The 19,133-nt window shown below is 36.3% G+C and overlaps 1 protein-coding gene across 2 annotated transcripts in view; it reads right to left on the bottom strand.

Annotated features, from left to right (window-relative positions):
- CNTN6 (contactin 6) overlaps nt 1–19,133 on the bottom strand; it is a 322,134-nt gene that overhangs the window by 65,796 nt on the left and 237,205 nt on the right. For both annotated transcript variants that reach the window (XM_055381222.2, XM_055381221.2), the window contains exons 9-11: nt 16,556–16,692; nt 14,644–14,773; nt 12,328–12,478 (exon numbers count right to left, since the gene is read on the bottom strand). In XM_055381222.2, coding sequence (XP_055237197.1) covers nt 12,328–12,478; nt 14,644–14,773; nt 16,556–16,692 — 418 coding nt within the window. The remainder of the gene's footprint in view (nt 1–12,327; nt 12,479–14,643; nt 14,774–16,555; nt 16,693–19,133) is intronic.

Below are 19,133 nucleotides of genomic sequence, written 5' to 3'. Positions count from 1 at the left end.
CGGAAGGTGGAGGTTGCAGTGAGCCGAGATCGTGCCACTACACTCAAGCCTGGGTGAAAGAGGGAGACTCCACCACAAACAAACAAACAAACAAACAAACAAAAGAAATAGACCTGAGTAATTTTATGTTACTTTTTTTTGGCAACTCTTCCACAAAATCGAGAAATACATATTTTTTAACTATTAAATAGCTAAGGATATACTTCCCATTAACTGATTTTCCAAGGATGATTCAGGGTCTTTAGGTAGTTAACTGAAAGGGTTTTATTAGCAAATAGTTGTTCAGAAAGGTTACCTAGATATTAGAAATAGACTGAAATATATTTTAATTTAAATGAGAATGTTACTGGTGCCCGTTTCTACTTTTTCAGAATTCCTAGTGTCTGTAATTGTATTTACAACTAGTGCGTAATTACTGGAGTGAACAAATGATTCAATCTTAAGTCTTTGGTTCAACTGTCTTAAACTCCAAAGCAGAAAGGAAGCATCAAATATTCAGACCTCTAAATTTATCATAATGTGTCACCTTGTTTAATATACACAAATAATTTAAGTGTCATCTTTGTAGTGGCTGATGCAACACACAGATTCAGGGTGACTGAATTACGGCACAAATTAGGAGATGGTAGGTAAGAGCAGTTGCTAAATAGCGTAATTATGTGGTGCCATGATGTGTCTTTATTCTGATGGCATGCCAGAGTGTGCTGCTATGCTGACTCCCATAAAATGTTAAGGAAATACAATTTAACGTTAACAAAACAGCATCAGATGGAAAGCCTAACTAAATTAATCCAGTGAAATAGGCCAAAGAGAAATATTTAGCTCTTCCGTAGAAGAAGGGAAAGATAAAATGTCTCCATTCGCTACAGCATTTTGGGATGCCTGAGAAAACACAAAAGAGAATTAACATAGATTCATATGCTAACATGCCTTATAGCCCACGTAAATCCAGAGAAAAGATGAGAAAGTATGAAGTTGGCAAAGGACACAAAAATTTGTGAATGCAGGACTTTAAATAAATAAATAAATAAATAAATAAATAAATAAATAAACTAACAAACTATGCTCCCAAAGTTACTAGAGGAGAACACATTGAAAATACAATAGAGGAGAGAGTTCTGCAGAACAGAATGGAGAAGTCTGAACATTGTGAGGACATTCTGGCTATGCTATTATTACGTTTATGACTATGAACCTATTGTGTGATTTCCTCAGGGCTTTGAAGTTTTATAAATGTAAAGCTGTTTCTGCTGAAAGCTTTGGGATAGACAGACGAGATTCAAGTCAGATGACCTTAACCCACCAACTTGAAACTTAAGGTTCTCGGCTTCCTTCACATATAAAAAGCTGAGAGAACAGGGCTGGAACGCTAATGATTATTAACCCTTTCACTCCAGCTCCCTGTAGTCTGATGATTTCAGGACATGAGTATCTGAAAACTTGAGTATCAAGATAGAACATGGTTTTGAAAGTGATGGATGCTAGTGGAATTCCCAATCCTGGATTCCCTTTGGCTACTGAATTATAGCATTCCTCAGAGTCTACAAAATTAGGTTTACAAAAGTGGCTGAGAATAGGGGACCAACCTGGGTATGACTCTTTGTCTGCTAACTTTAACTCTTTCTTCTTAGTTATAATACACAGTCTTATACCTTTTTTAATTCCTTTGTGGGGCTTAGCGACTTTAACCTGTTTACTGAATTTACATATCTACCTCTCCATGCCATCAAAAATTACATTGTATGTTACGTTAAAAATCCAATCAGTCTTCCGAACATTGTGTATTCAAGATGCTGTGCCACTGAAAGAACTAATATTTTTGTATTGATGTGAATAAATAAGACTCCATCTATCAGTATTTGGACAACATGTTGACTTATTCTATACCTTTTCGTGACATAAAGATAGAGTTTTACCTTGCATATCACTACTTTCAGAAGATTTTTTTAGTATAACTCTGAAGAAACAAAAAAAAGTGTATCTTATGAAGGACTGCCTTGAATTCCACATATGGACACCAGAAATCTCATTAAAATCCTGCACTGTTGTGTTTAAGATTATACAAGGCTTTGAGTCAGAGCTTCTCAGAACCGAATGTTTCTCTATCACTTACTGATCGCAGTATGATGCTGAACTTCTCTAAGCCTTAGTTTTACTCGTCTAAAAATATGAATAAATGCCTCTCATATGTGTGTTGTAAAAATTTAACGAAATGATGTATCAAACATCTTAACACACTCTCTGCCCTTGATGGATAGCATATAAATGGATATATCATCATCATTATTATTCTTATATAATGATACTCGTGGTTAAATACGGGGAGGATAGATTTATGGGTGTATTTGGTTAATTTAATTGGAGATAGAATTAAAATATATGTTATTAGGTATATCCAAGCATTCCTTGAGTAGTCAAAGAGTCAATTCTTGGATGCCTTGCAAAATGATTTGAGTACCCTTTACTTGCATTTAGAGGACTCACGGGAGAAGTGGGTCTTGTATTGAGGAAGGGAAATCTGTACACAAAATACTGAAATGACACCAAGTCTGGATACCAAATATACAGTAAGACAGTCGCGTAATAAGCCTGTACCTCCCACTTTTCTCTTCCGGGAAAAACTCCCACTCACTCTTCAACTGCCAGTTCAGTTACCTGCAACCTGTTGAAACCTTTCTAGACTCCTGTAAGCCAAGTTAGTGAATTGCCCTCACTTTCTTCACGTGTTAGTGGTGACACATGCCTCACTGCACCAGAGCTGTGGGCTTGTCTGCCTTCCCCAGGAGACTCTGAGCTCATTCAAGTTATAAACCCAGAACTTTCACAACGCCCGTCAAATTGGTTTGCCACTATACTTATAAATAAATGAATCGTTTGACAAGTCACACTTGAGAATCAGATTTGTCACTACAAATTAGTAGTCCTCAAACTATGCTCCTTGGAGAGCTAGGGGATTTCCAGGGCACAGCATGGAGATTTAGGGTGAGAGGGATTGAGGAGGGCATCGAGTGGGGTTCTGGTTCTCCCTCCGGGACATTAGCCAGATTAGTTCAATTTTATCTGTGGAATGAAAGGTTTTCTTGCATAAATTTCATTTGAAAAAAAATTTAAAAAGTTCTACTATAAAAAAAGAAAAAATTGAAAAATTCTAGTCAGTGGCTTAAAAAAAAAAAGAGTGCTCTGACAGCTTCACTGCTTGTTTGGAAGGTTTTAATGAGACTGATTTCTACACTGTTACTCCAGCTTTTATTTCTTCTACTGGATTGTCATAGACAGCAATTCTTTTTCTAATTATTTATTTTTTTTAAATACACTCACTGGCATTAGAAGGTGTGGGTGTAACAAATATCTGTCATCAACCATTTTCTTTTTAAGTAAATAAAAAAGGACATTATACTTTAAAATATATCAAGTAACCACTTCTTTTCTCAAAAATCAAACCAAGAACAAAAGGTCATTTGTATAAATTACATGAATAATTGACCTTTTCTGTCTATAAAATTATTGCTGTTGAATATTTATGTAAAATTTTGAAGATACAAATGTCACTCAGAAATTAGAAGCAAGAGGTAAAATAAGTGGACACCATGCTAGAGCCAATTATATTCATATTTTCAAAAAGGAGAGAACTAAGGATTTATATGTCTTCAACAGTGAGATAGAATGAACGGCTGAACTGCTAGGATAGGAATCAAAGTTCTGGGGTGGAACAGAGATAAAATGAAGCACATTTCTATTTAAGTAGATATGTGTGCACCAAACCAGTGCTCCTCTAGGTGGTATTCAACAACTTCAGCCTCTCTTGAAGGCAGAGGGAGTGAACTTATACAAATTCAGGTTCCTTAACCTATTCCACACCTACTAAATCAAAATCATGGGCATGGCTCTGGGATCTGCATTTTTCACAAGATTCTTATGGTGCATGATCAAATTTGAAACTGACTGATATCACAGCCCATGAATTCACAGCCACTCTACAAGGAAGCCTACCCATTTTCTGTTGTAAGATACAGTTTAAGAATTTATAAGATGCTATTTATTTTGTGAAACTTCTTTGTTTTCTCCTATTTACCCTTGGTTGAAAGCCACAGGATGTCATTAACTGTCACGAAAGCATGGGAGAGGGACCACAGTAGTAACAGGCAGCACAAGGCAGCAGGGTAAAACAGCATACACTGAGTTAGGCAGGCTGGATTTAAAGGCAGGCTTTATATCTTTAATGAACCAGAGCTTTTTCAGACCATGGCATCTGGGTGGTTCTGCAGGCACTGTGTGAAAGGTGAGTGCCCCAGATCAGTGGAGGTCAGTGGGGATAAAGAAAGGGGAATTGGATGGCAAGAGGGGAAAATGAAAACAAGACTGACAGGGGCACACACAGGATTTTAGCTTGTTACATCTTCATGTGACACAGGCAAGACTATCAGATGGCTCTTGACATCTTCCACATGTATTCCTTTGGAAAGGCTTACCTTAACAAGGCTCTCAGGAGTTGAGTATGAACAATTTAAAATTTTATTACAAAGAGGCAGCACAGAAGGGAGATTGTAATAAGCCTGGCATTATGCAGACTGTCATTCTTCCTTAAACAGGGGAACATATGGTTCATTTGCCTGTTTGATACTCATGCTACCTGATGTACTAAGCACTATTATATTAAGTAGTTGGAGATACAAAATAAAATTAAGTTTATTTGCTTGTTCCATTAGGAAGCTCTGCAAAGAGGAGGAAGGGGTAGAGAAGCCTGCTTTGCAGTTGCTGTATAATGGTTAATGTTGCCTTGAAAAGGCATGTGCAACGGAGATATTTTATTAAGACTGAGCACTTGGGGGTAAAAGCAAAAGCAAAAGGAACAGTAATAATTTAGAAGGTAGATATTGTAAAATATGTAGAGAAGTGTCAGACAGGGAGGAAGAATGATATAATTGGCTGTCTTGCATTCAGGCAGCCAGACTCCCATTAGCTGGTGCCTCCACAAGATCAGATGATTGGAAAAACCTCCAAGAAGAAAATGTAATGATAGCTAAGTATTGGGCAATGGCTGTGTAACTAGAAGAACTGCTTTGTCCACATAACTTAGCAATGAGAAGAATAAAGACAAACTAATTTTTTTCTGTTCCTTGTCTGTGTCAGGCATTATGCTAACGGCTTTCAAACAGGTCTTCCCAAGGGGACCCTTTTACCCATGAAGAAAAGAAAGATCCAGTGACTTGCTCAATAACTAGCACTTCTATCTTGTCACAGGGAATTCCCTGGTCCTTTCTCTCATCTTTCTTTCTCTCTCATTTCCTTCTCTCTTACTTTGGCTTCCTTCTCCCACTTTCCACTTTCCCTACGATCTTTACACCTTCCTTGTGTAGTTTTCCCACAATGGAATATAGTGTCCAAGAGGAAGGTGTCTGGGCATTGCGGAGCCAGGCAGATGGAAGTGCAGTGGGTCTGCTCTAAATTTGAGGTTTGAAGGCAAAGATATTGAAGAAGCACCGCTTGTTCAATAGTTGAATAAGACTCCAATTCACGTAATGGGTTCACTCTTTCCCACAAGGTACATGCATTTGCCAAGTGCCCAGGGCCACACAGGTTTTGACAGTAGCATTATTGTAGGATAAATCACACAGAATCCATGATTTGATAACATCTGTCTGCAAATATATATACTTGGGGTAAGTAGGTAAAGGTAATGGAATTGGTTCCCAGAGAGTCCAGCAGTCCGCTCATTTCAATTCTGGGGAATATAATCACTTTCTGAAACCAATTGCCAAGGGGTAGAAACTCTATAATTGAGTCAGTTTGATTCTCTGTAAATTTAAAAATGCCTTTGTGTTTAACTTTTTGAGATTACCAGGGTAAAAATGATACAAATTTAATCATATAATCGGTGACAATTGTGATCCTCAGAAATATATCTGAATATGAAAAAAATGTGCTTTAATGTTTTGAGATATGTAAAGTGCCTGGTACACCATCTAGCATGTAGAAGGTGCTTAAAGTGGTTATCATCATTATTAATGAGACTTTTTCTGACATTTAGCTGTATTTTATTTTATTTTATTTATTTAATTTCAAGAAATCTGGGCAAAGTGCAGTAGACATTTTTTTTTTAAGGAAAATGAGAGAAAATGCTGTCAATTACCATAGATTCAGGGATTTTTTTTTTTGTTGTTGTTTGTTTGTTTGTTTGAAACAGGGTCTCCCTCTGTTACCCAGGCTGGAGTGCAGTGGCACAATCATGGCTCACTGCAGCCTCAACATCATGGGCTCAAGTTATTCTCCCACCTCAACATCCCCTCCCACCCCCATCCATTAGCTGGCACCACAGGGGTGTGCCACCATGTTCCACCCCATTCCTTTTTTAAATTTTTTTGCAGAGACAGGGTCTCACTATGTTGCCCAGGCTGGTCTCGAACTCCTGAACTCAAGCAGTCCTTCTACCTTGGTCTCCAAAAGTGCTGGGATTACAGGCATGAGCCACTGCACCCAACCAGATTCAACTGTATAATGCTATTCTTCCAATAATAGGACAAAATTTCTTTTCTCCATCTCTTTGTTTTTATTGTTGATAGCTTGTATGTCCACTATGACCAAACCCCAGGTAATTCAGGAATTGTATTTAATGCTGCCTGTCAGAGAACAACATTGAACTGTCTCTCCAGTGGGTTAACACTTCTTATTAAATTCAGGAGGTGATTCCTGAATAGGTAGACAGCAGTCACTGGGCATAAGGGGACAAATCTAGGACTTTGATTTCTGTCAGTTCACTTGCTAAGTAGATCCACAAGGAAAAAAAGAAGTGATTAATCAAACTTAGCAGATGTGGAATTGATTCCCTCAGTTGCCTGAGAATGCCTTGCAGAGATAAACTTAATCTGTATTCATCCTGATTTTCCGTGGTTGTTCCTTGGCTGCCAGAGGTAAAAGCATGCACAACTGGGATATGCATACAAGTTACGATGACAGCAACAAATACATCCAATGTAGCAGTGTGTGTACAGCTCACCTGTCATTCCGGACATAAAATCTGAGTCTCATATAACCTCATCAGAGAGAAAGTACCATTTTCTCTGAAATGAACCAGCTGAGAACCTGTGAAGTTAAAGGACTTGCTAGAAGTTATCAGCTGAGAAATAGAGTTGGGACTTTAACCCAGATCTTTGACTTCAAAACACTTTAAAGAAAAACATTATCATAAGAAAGGGCAAGAAGAATGTTATATGTTATGTGGCTATCTGGCTTAACATTTTATTCCCAGCACCCAGTTAGGTTATAATAGGTGTTCAGCAAATATTTGCAGAATGAATGAAGAAATTAATAAATGAATAATCATACCATCGGTCTATTAATTATTAAAATTTTTGGCTTAGCTGCAAAATCTCTAAAATTAGTTAAACAAATTAAATTTTAACTTTTATTAATTTAGCAACACAGAAAATATTTACTGAATGTCTGCTATATTCCAGGTTTGTGGTGGATGCTAGGCCTATAATGGTGAATTAAAGAATGGTGCTCGGTGCCTTCATGGAGCTTACAGCCTAGCTGATAGGGCTCTCTGTAAACTCTGAATCCATCCAACCAAATCATTTTAGCTGTTTTGACAGTTCACAGCAATTGCCATGTTTGGCTTAGTCACCTGGTCACCCAAGCAAATCATTAAAACATATACAAAGTTATAACTAAGATAGAACTTTCAATTTCAACCTCTTGGGCTAAGGTTCTCTATTGATTTCTAAAATGTAATCTCTGTGCAAGCAGACACTACATGAATATAGTGTTTAATATTTCCTAAAGTTGTTTTCATATTATTTCATCTTAAGATAAATCCAGGAAACAGTGGCCTCAAAAAAAAAAAAAGAAGAGTCTAGCATTTCTACTCAAGTCACGCCACTTATCGGTGATAGATCTGAGACGACAACCCGTGTTTTCTAATTCCCAGTGCTTCCTGGGTCTCCTGCAGGAATATGCCTTTTGCTTCTCTTCAATATAAGTGCTATTTCTAAACCACTGGTGGCTCTAAAAAGAATGAGACAGATGTTGCATGACCATTCATTCCCAGCAGGAAACCAGGCAGTCTTCAGAGTCTGTAATGCCATCTACCTATTTTTGGTTCGAGAAACACTTTTCTCCTCTGACAGGCTGCTATAAATACAGATCCTTGCTTTAGGAACAGAACTCTTAAAACAGCCAAGACTTCAATTATGGCACATAGGCTAATAAGAAACATATTCACTGTATTGAGAAATGTTACTTATTCTGAATTATCAACACATCAAATTACGTTGAATCATGTGACAACAGCCTTTCAAAAACTGAAGAGCCGAGTGTGTTCTCCATTATCCATAGAGAGGAAAGGACATGAATACAGAGATGGAAGACTTGGCACCAAGTCTAAGCTTCTTCACTTACTAGCTGTGTGATGGAAGCTGTTTCAATTCATGTAAGACTAGAAGAAATTGTCAAAATATATATACTGCCACCATTTTTTATAAGTCAGCAATTCAGTCTGATTACTTTGAATAGGTTTCTTTAGAGCCCTCTCAACCATCTCTAGGTAGTTATACTTTATTGGCTGCAAGAGTTAGTGACAATGAAATTTCAAAGTAGACAGTACCATATAGAAGTTTTATAACAGAAACTAAAAATGTACATTTCCTCACATAGGTATTTCCAAGGTCAAGAACTAGAAACTATTTCTACTTGGAATCATTGTAAAATTTTGAACTTTTTTCCTATATCTGACTTTTTTATTCTTCATATATATACAACTGTGTCATGTTTTAACAGAGGTATGAGATGGTAGAAGTTATGTATATATTGCTATTTGAGTGAAATAATCAGTCTGGTGTGGCATTAAAAAATGTGTACTGGGCTCAGCGTTCTGTGTTTGAGTTTAGGATCTGGCACTGTAAATTCGGAAAATGGGATACATTATCTCTAGTGCTCCTTTCAAATATAGCATTGAACAGTGTATATACACATGCAATAACCCTTGCATTTGTAATCAAATCTAAAAATAAATCGCCCAGTCAACCTTTATGTGCAATACTCTGTCCCTGGCTCCTAATATATTTAATTTCGTTTGCTTTGGAAATCTGATGCCAAATCCTAAGTACCCATCTACCCACACCCCACCCACACAAATACACACATACATACTCAATCAAATAAACTTTTTTATGCATCAAATGTAAGAAAACATATTTTGTGAACTTAACTGCTATTTTAATGTTGTCTTCTCCAAAGCTTTCGTTAATATTGTCTTCTTAAAGCCATGACAATTTGAAAGCTAAATGTAGCTACTTTGCTAGGATTTAGGATCTGTTCTGTCAATACTCTTTTGAAAAAGAAGAGGGGGTTCTGATCAGGGAAAAAAGAATTTGGCTACCACGTAATGGTTCAGACCAAAGATGTAGAAGAAATAATCAACCTTGGGCCTGAACAGGCTTGAAGAAACCATTTGACTTTCTCTCCTTTTTTAGGAAAATGAAGTACCTCTAATTCATTTTACATATGAAGTTCTATAGAAGACAAATGACTTTGCCAAAGTCATGCTCTCAACAGGGTGGGGGCTGAAATCTTTTTACTATATCACACCACATCTATAGTAAACAGCAGTGACCCTTCTTGCCCTTCCTGCTTCCTCTCTCCCTTTCTTTCTTTCCCCCTCTTTCCCTTCCTTCCTTCCCTCCCTCCTTCATTCCTTGCTCGCCCCTTCCTTCCTTCCTTTCTTCCTTCCTTCCTTCTTTCCTTTCCTTCCTTCCTTTTTTCCTTCCTTTCTTTCTCTCTTTCTTATCACTACTCTAATTTTTTACCTCAATCTGTTTGGAAGTCCCATGATAAGACTATAAAAAAGGCAATAGTCCGACACAAACAGAAGCATAGATGCTGTATTTCTCAACAAACAGCTTGAAGCCATGCACTTAATAAAGCCAGTCGATCAGATGGCAACAGAAGAAGGGACGGGCTAGAAAGTGTGCAGGGACATAGACTCATGGAGTTAACTGTGTGACCTTTTGAAAATTACTGCTCAGTGTAATCTCTACCGAATGGAGATGTAGTGACTGTAATTACTACATTCTGCTAGAGCTCAATTATTTTCAGCTTTTAAGAATGCACAGTAAGGAGATAATTTGCTTGTTTGTAGGTATGTTTTGTTTTGTTAAGACCTGCAGTGAAACCCTAAAGCAATGAAAAGATAGAATGAAAGAATAATGTATAAATAGAACTCACAGGGTTCATTCCCTTAATCACAGAGAGACAATGCTGAGCTGATATGACTATTAGCAACTGTGGTGAGGCTAAAATGACCCCAAATTTATTCTCTATGGGACAAAACAAAATAAAACAAAAACCTGAAGAGTTGTTTTAAAAAGTAGTTTCCCTCGTGCTTTTTTTCCTTATTATCTTAGCTTTTTCTTTTCTTATTTTTTTTTTCTCATTATCTTAGCTTTACTCAAATTCTCCTCCTAATTTTCTTTCTCGTTCCCACATACTTCGTGCTTGGACCTTTAAAGCTTGTGGAAGGTAAATGCCATCATTCTGCTCCTTGGGTGAGTTACTTTATTAAATGAGGCACAGTTAATCAATTTGTCCAGACCCTCAGTACAAGCTGCTGTGTTTGATACTGCAGGATCTCATGTTTTTCTGTTCCAAAGCAGTGTATTCAAACTTTGATTAGATTTTAGGAACGCATGAGGAAACATTTAAAAAGAATTCACATCTAAATCTGTTGGGAGCAAATCTCCTAGGCAATGCACACAGAAGAAGAGACCCAACCTGAGTCAGGACAACAGGTTTCCTTTCACCTTTTCTTTCACCTTAGTTCTGAAGCACCTGTTCCTATGTCTTGAGGGATTTCCCCAAGAACAGCCTTTCTGTAAAGCTGGTAACGCTTTACACGTTCACCCTTTTTGATTCATTCATTTATTCCACAGATATTTATTAAGTTTTGGTTCTGTGCCAAGGCACAGGACATACAAAGATAAATGTGACATAATTCCTGTCCTGGGAGAAGATTTAGTCCAGGGATGTAAAGAAATGCAGAGAATAAGGAAAGAAAGTATGCCCTGGAAAGGGGCTCTCTGATGTACACTTCATTGTGTAAATGGAAAGGATCTTCAAGGCAGCAGTTATAACCACAAAGGGACTCTACACAAACCACAGAGACCCCTGCTTTTGTTTGTTTTAACCTCTTTTTTCCTCGGCCACAAATGAAATCTTGGGATTAGAAGTGATAAAATGATGTCCCTGCATTCATCCTATGGCTACTTTTTTCTGGCATGGGAGATTCAATACCAGAATGCAGACTTCTAGCTTTCTCTGAAACATTGGAAGTTCTACAAACCTAGTTCTCATTTCCCGCAAGACAACCAGTTGACAGAATTTGGAGTTGTGACTATCCTTTTTAGGTAGGGAACTCACTTTCTAGTCCGTCACAGTCATTTCTTCCAAGAGTAACAATTGTCATTTTTTAACACACTTTAGTTGTCCTTTCTTTCACCTGGCCTTTTACCTGCCCATCCTGGTATGCATATAAGTCATGGAACATATGATGCTGAAGAAGAGCTCATTGAACGAAAGGGACTATTTTCATATCTTCAGCACAATGGCTCGTTCACATTAGGATTTAATTGCATATCTGATTGTAGAGTAACACATGTGAGTCATTAAAAGAGAGCAACATCTGTGGTCTAGTCACCTCGTGTATACAAGGCTCTATGGCACAATAGAATAAAAGATATTACAAGTAGAGAAAAACACCTGTCTTTTTTGTTGTTGTTGTTTTGTTTTCTTTTGTCAAAGTCTCCTAGAAAACATGCCAGTGCTGACCTAGGGTTTCTCAACTGTATCCATTATGGTAGGAAACCTCTCTTCTTTCTCTACAGGAACCTCTCTACATTTCTTCATGTGGTGAATTCATTTTGTCATGGGGTGAACACCTGTGTGACTATTTAAAAACCACAACACCAGGTGTGTGCCAATGAGTGTCTCTCTCCTTTGTGAAATGTTCTTTGCACTGATTTCTCAGCAGGCTGGTTCAGGAGGAAGCCTTCAAACTGAATGTAGAAAAAGGTCTTAAAAGATTTTTAAAAATCTATTACAAGTGCATGCACTGAAAATATTGCAGCTAACTTATACAAACAGGTCTTTATTTTATAAGATCCTTTTGTTTTTTACAATTTTACTATGATGAGAAGAATGCTGGCATCTCTAGGTATGCCAATGAAACTTTATCATAAAAGAGGAAATTTTGAAAGGCCTACTAAAACCTAAAAATTTGGAAGATGTTATATTACAAACACTTAAAAATATTTTTAAAAATAAAGATTTGTTTACCTTTTGCTTTGTCTAAGGGTCTCCGTTCCTCTTTTCCAAGAGATAGCTGCCCTGGGAAAAGCATTTGGTTTGCATCCGATAACAATATCCCCACCAACTTGAACAAAAGACTTTTTTTTAACTGGACTTTTGGAGAAATCTGGAGCTGAGGCTAAAAACAAAATCAAAAACAAAATTGTTTAATTACTCAGTTAACATGTAGTGACTCCAGGGGTGACTTGCTATGCTAGACAGAATCTAATATTTATAGCTGTAACCTTTTTTCAAGTTACTTTGCTCAAGGTGTTCTCGGACCAAAAACTGACTTAACATTTTAGAGTGTATATTTTCTTTGTAAAATGAAGATGACAAAAGATATTACCTCAGGAAGTTAGTGTGGAGATTAAATGATGTAACAGTTGCAGGGAACTATAGTATAGTGCCTGGCGCAAAGTATAGGCTCAATAAATGCAACTTATTTTTGTTTTGTTGGTGGTCATTGCAATAATAAAAGCAAGTGGTAGAGAGGAGGCAAGTTAGACAAAGTCACTTTTCTAATAGCATTTACAACAAAGAGGATGAAGATGGTTTCAAAAGAGGCCAAAGAAGGAATTTTAATTCTGACCAGGAAAGTCTATTCCAGCCAAAACAATGATCATATATGTCATATACATACATATGATAAATCAGAAACACACACACACACATATATACATGTATATACATACATTATATATGTATGTATGTTTCTGATTTATATGTATATAAGCAATGGAACATATGATGTTGAAGAAACACACACACATATACATATACACATATATACACATATATACATATATGTGTGATTTATATATGTATATATACCAATCTGATTTATTTCAGTGGTATTGTGTTGTGGTTAGCAACTGAAATAAATCAGAAATATTTTATTGCTATTAGCAATAAAATACTATTGAAATAAATCAGAAATGCTGTATCACTATGTTGGTTTTTTCCCCACTAAATATATGTTGAACAAATGCCAGTTCATAAGGACGAGAAATTATTAGGCTATCAGGGTGCATCCGAATCTTTCCAACTTCATGAATGTTGGAATCCATGTGTCCAGTCTCCATTTCTAATCTAAAGCTCAAGTGAACTGAAGTTCTTTCGGGTATGCCATGCTCTCTTGCTTCTGGGCTTTTCAGATGTTGCTTCTCTACCCTTCACCTTACTGATGCACGTTTTTACTTCTGATCTTAGATTAAAGGGAATGTCCTCAGTGTAGGTTATGTTCAACTTGTCATGTGCAACGATAGCAACTCCTCAATTCTTAGCCATAAGAATTGCCATATTTTAAATCTGACACTTTTTTCTCCTTGAAATTATAGGTTGAGTGAAGATAAAGATCACTTCATCTTGATACAGCTCAGTACATAATAAATGTTCAATCAAACAGTAGCAATAGAAAGAATGAGCAAATGAATGAGTGCTCATCACCCATAAGCTCATAAAACTTTGTGTCTTGTTGTTTGATCCTTCCTCTCTTTTATGTCCTCTGTTCTTCCTACCACTAAGAAACCCTTGGGTTGAAAACTATCAATGCGTCATTTATTGTGGCAGACACCACTGGTTGGACTTCCCAAAATATCATTCTCAAATTGCTTTAATCTCAGCACTTTTCACTATAGGGACTTATTTTTCTACCTCCTCTTGATGTCTGGATGGTCATGTGACAGAACTCTAGTTAATGACATAAAAAGTTTACTATGGAAGCTAAGGGAAATTCTGCTTTTCTAATAAAAGAGATAAATGTGATTAGTTCTGTAACCTCACTCTTCCTCTGTCTTGAGCATAGACTTGATTTCTGTAACTAGAGCAGCCATCTTGTAACCATGAGGCTTTGATCCTGAAGAGAAGGTGTAAAGGATTTTGTCAAGTTGAGGTGTCATGCCCGGCAGCCAATGCCCCTTTTGCTAAGAGATAAAATAAATTACTGTTTCTTTTAGTCACTGTGAATTGTGATTTTTTTATTACTTTTTAATTTGCAGCTGAAAATATTCCTAAAGATATTCTTTGAGTTATACTCAAAAATTCATGCTAGAATCAGCTTTGGAAGAGCTTCCTCTGGTTTGGATGCACCCAATGGTGGATTTTTTTCTGAAGCCCCAGTGCATTGCCCAAGCAGAATAATAATCACCACCTTGAATTTTGTAAAAAGCTAATTTAGACATTTCCCATTATTTGATGGGACAGCAATTTCTAATTTACAAAAAAAATTGGGTTGGGATTATGTATAATTATAGCTTGTTAAAATGTCATTTTGAATTTGTTGGTTGTAAATAAATGACTTACCTAAAACTCTCAATTCAGCATTTGCATAAATTATCTGATATTTGTTTTCTGCAGCACATTGGTACACACCAGAATCTGACACATTCAGCATCGTTATGATGAGTGTCCCATTTTCTATTTGAATTCTCTCCTAATAAAGGAAAAGGCATATAAAGATGCTAGTACGTTAATATAGCATTCTCTTAACCAGGATATGTTATTAAACAACATTTGTGTATATCTATGAGATCTGATAATTTGGTGTATTAATACACTGCTAGATTCTGAGCAGCATTTTTAAGTTTAAAAAACGAAAATATGTTTAGGATAATCTTAGTGGTTACTAGTGTGTTTTATGTTATCTCATTTCTTTGACAATTGACATACTTTGCATAAAATGTATGTTAACTTTCTGTTATTTGGTATACATAGTAATTTGGAATACTCCACCATCCTAATTATTCCAGGAAAACACGGTTAACAATAATGTTAGACATGTATATCATGACTAGAACATTGCCTTGGCTTTCCATTTTCCACAAGTTTCAGAAACATTTGAAATGTGATGATGTGATAATTTTCTAATTGAGTCTTGAGTTGGAGTAGCTAAATCCTTCCTTTCTACAAACTACTATAAAGTGTGCCTAAACAGCCAAAATCTGTTACAGAACCCCATTTGGGGTATAGAAATAAAATTTCGAGTGCACATAATGACATAATTAATAGTACAAATATAACTTAAGACTAAATATTTCAAGGCATGTATTACCATCCTCTAGGGAAAAGGAAAATAGGCTGGAGGAAATAGAATGCTACATGCAAGCAGGAAGAAAATTTCACTGATGCTGAAACAAAGAACAGCATTATATTCAGCTTCCAAACAACAGATGTTCTTTGTGTCTCTGGCTATGCCTACATGTGCAAAGTAAAATGGAGAATTAACACAATTATCTGGATAATTTAATAGGTAAAAAACAAATCTTTCATTTTCTAGGTATTGTAGAAGAAAGTATGCTTTAACTTGAGAAATGTGGATAACTGCCTTAGTTATTTACTTTCCTAGGGGTTTAAAGACAGTCGTCAGTGTTCATAAAAGCAAAATACTGGGTAGTGACTAAGAGATTGGATCCTGATATCAGACCAAAATAAAAGTTTAAAATGCTAATTCTAACATTTACTAGCAGCTGTGTGACCTTAAACAAGTAGCCTAACCTCTTTGAAACTCATTTTCTTCATTTACATAAAGGAATAATACTTGTATCTCTCTTATAATGTTTTCATGAGGGTGCAATAAGATAATGCACGGAAAAATATTTAACACAGGGCTTGGCTCATATGAGAGTTCAGTAAGTGTCATCTGTGTCGATGATGACGGCGATGATGATGATGATATTTAAATGTGAATCTCTTACTGGCTAACAGTGATTTTGTGAAAGTTATTTGAAAATGTATATCAAATCTGAACCTGTGTAATAAATCTGAAAGTTCACTGATAATATTTGTTCTAAACTAAAAGTAATAAATCTGTATCTATTTCAGACACAATTACAACTCAATACCTTGAAGCATAAATCAAACATGAGCTTCCTTGCATTTTGGTAGAAAGATAATCCAGTATTCTTTTTTCCTAGATAAAACTCTTGACAAGGAATGGTGAACGTTTGGAGTTTTATACAGGTTCAGTATCTTACTTTAATTCTGGGTGTGAGTTTTCCAAATTTTCTTTAACTTGTCTACACTTATTTTTCTCTTTTGAAAGATGGGTTACTTTGTAAGTTTATTTAAGGATTAAATAAATCAGTGTATGCATCCTTTCCTGGAACATACCAAAGACTCCATTAACATTAGCTGTTTCTGTTAGTTACTAGTACTGTTAGTAACAAAATTTACCTAGTAGAGTAGGTAAACTTTTAATATCAACATAGTTGCTTACCTCTGGGTTGAGTCGCTCACCATTTTTTAACCATGTGTACCAAGGGTTTGGCTTTCCACTAGCTTTACATTCCCAGAGCAAGTTGTCATAGATAGAGAGGTATGTATTTTGGATTTTCTGTTCCCATTCTGGAGGAGCTGTTTCAAAAAGGCAAGTGCCACTGTTTGGTAAGGCAATTATCCAAGACATTAGGCTACATTACAAGGGCTGTAGAGATCAGAAGGACAAGGCTAACTGGGTCCAGTTGGATTGCACACACACGATTTGAGGGAGGGGAAATGCAGGAGCTTCAATGTGGGTTGACAGAAATCCTGTTGCAAATATCATTGGGCATTTGGCTCAAGTTAAATGTTTGTCATCTGTCATTTTGCTCCACCTGTATAACAACTTGGGAGCTGTGGGAAAAGGGCAAAATGTAGAACAGGGCCAAGGAATAAATCCGTGCTAAATATTAGAACATAGGTCGAGTTAGAAAATGTATATCAAATCTGAACCTGTGTAATAAATCTGAAAGTTCACTGATTATATTTGTTCTAAACTAAAAGTAATAAATCTGTATCTACTTCAGACACAATTACAACTCAATACCTTGAAGAAGCATAAATCAAACATGAGCTTCCTTGCATTTTGGTAGAAAGATAATCCAGTATTCTTTTTTCCTAGATAAAACTCTTGACAAGGAATGGTGAACATTTGGAGTTTTATACAGGTTCAGTATCTTACTTTAATTCTGGGTGTGAGTTTTCCAAATTTTCTTTCATTTGAGAAAGTACTTCATAGTACTGAGACAAAAAGAAACTGGCATAATTGATGTGAAAGTAAGATTGTATTATTTTTACCATCATTTATGGAAACAGGCGGGTTGGAAATTAAATGTTTTCACATGAATATCTCTTTCATAAACTGACTGGAAACTGCCTGGAGGTGCCAATTAATCCCTCTCCTTTATTTAGTTCTGTCCTTGGATATATAGAAGTATATAATGCTTCCCTTGGACTCTCAGGCTGTGGCAAGCCAGATGCTTTATATTTGTAATTGCACTTAATTCCCTCTACAATCTTTCAGTGGATTCTCACAGAGATGTTAGGTAACCTGTTCAAGATGACATGGTAGAAAACAGGGAAGCCAAAATTTGAACCCTAAAAGCAGAACCTAAGTAAAGGGCTTGAGTTCCACATGTTCATTTGAGAATGTTAGCCCAAGGGAAAAGCATCAGGAAAAAAAGCTAGTCACCGGGAAGGAAAAAAAGGTCAATGCAAGGCTGAGTTATTGAGTTGACACCAACATGATCCATTTTTCTCCATCTTATGTCAACTTCTAAGCAGTCTCTATGAGCTGTCTACCCAGGGAAATGAAGGGGGATCATTTAGTTCCCATCCATGGTCATCTAAGGGTAGTGCAGGTGTAAACTACTGGCACATCCAAACTGTGCATGCTTAAATGCTGAGTAGGCTCGCGAAGGAGCCAAAGAAAACCCAGAACAGAAAACAAGATGTACTTAGTAGTTTTGCACCTGAGACAACACTCTTTCAGGTTACATCTACAAAACACAGTGCTGAACTGGTCACCGTAGCAATGGCTGAAGTAAGAAGTAGGACCAAGAGGATTCGAAATTGTATACAATATAAAACGCAAGTCTGTCTGACTTCTAGAGTTTTTCTACTGCAAAACCTGCCTTCACCAAGACAGAAGACCCTTCAATGAGACTACAAATAAGTAAAAGAAATCATGATGTCTCTGGGTGGTGGGAACTAAGCCTAGGATTACCTCTTGCAGGAATCAGGACAACTTCCAGTTATAGAATATGCTTCCTGCAGCCTTGAGGGACAAATCAAGGCAAAACTTAGAAGAACTAGATCTATTGATGAAATTGAATCACGTTTCTGGGTATTATTAACAAAATTATATAATTCATAGGTATTTGGTTAGAAATTGTCCTAATATATGTTTGACCTGGGAAAATAAATGCATGCTCATATGTAATTTCACATAACTTACAAAGGTTTCAGATATATCTGATTTTATGCTTAATGCAATAATTGTGGCTATAGAACACATTTATTTATTCAACGTGAACATTCTTTGGATGATTAAAATTCTGGAGAGCAAAGTTTTAAATTTTAAACTAGGTAGGAAATTCATGGGAGAAGATGCTTAGGATTTTGGGTCTACCATACAGGTTTGAGTTTTAGATTTTTTTCTGCCATATTGACTGGTTATGAAAAGCCACTTAACTCCTCTGAACATGTTCTATTTTCTATGATGAATAATACTTTAGAGATTTCTTTTAGAGATTATAAAATTACAATATAGATGGATATATAATATTAGTTGGTTCTGAATTATAACTTAAACACAGCAATATAACAGACTGAGAGATTCTTTTCTTGAATTTCTCAGTTATTATTCAACTCTGAGGTAACTGAGTCAGTAATCCTCTTTTCTTTTGAAAGCACTTCAGAAAGTGAATTAATATGTGACTAAGAAACATAATGATTATGTTATTGACTGAGTATCCATTATTCCCCTACAAGGACCATTTCAGGCTAATTAAATGGCTAATTTGGTTGTGGTGAGA

Source organism: Gorilla gorilla, chromosome 2 (assembly GCF_029281585.2).
Source record: "Gorilla gorilla gorilla isolate KB3781 chromosome 2, NHGRI_mGorGor1-v2.1_pri, whole genome shotgun sequence".
Taxonomy (NCBI): Eukaryota; Metazoa; Chordata; class Mammalia; order Primates; family Hominidae; genus Gorilla; species Gorilla gorilla.
The sequence above is the reverse complement of the archived record's forward strand: the minus strand, read 5'-3'. Positions and strand labels throughout refer to the sequence as shown.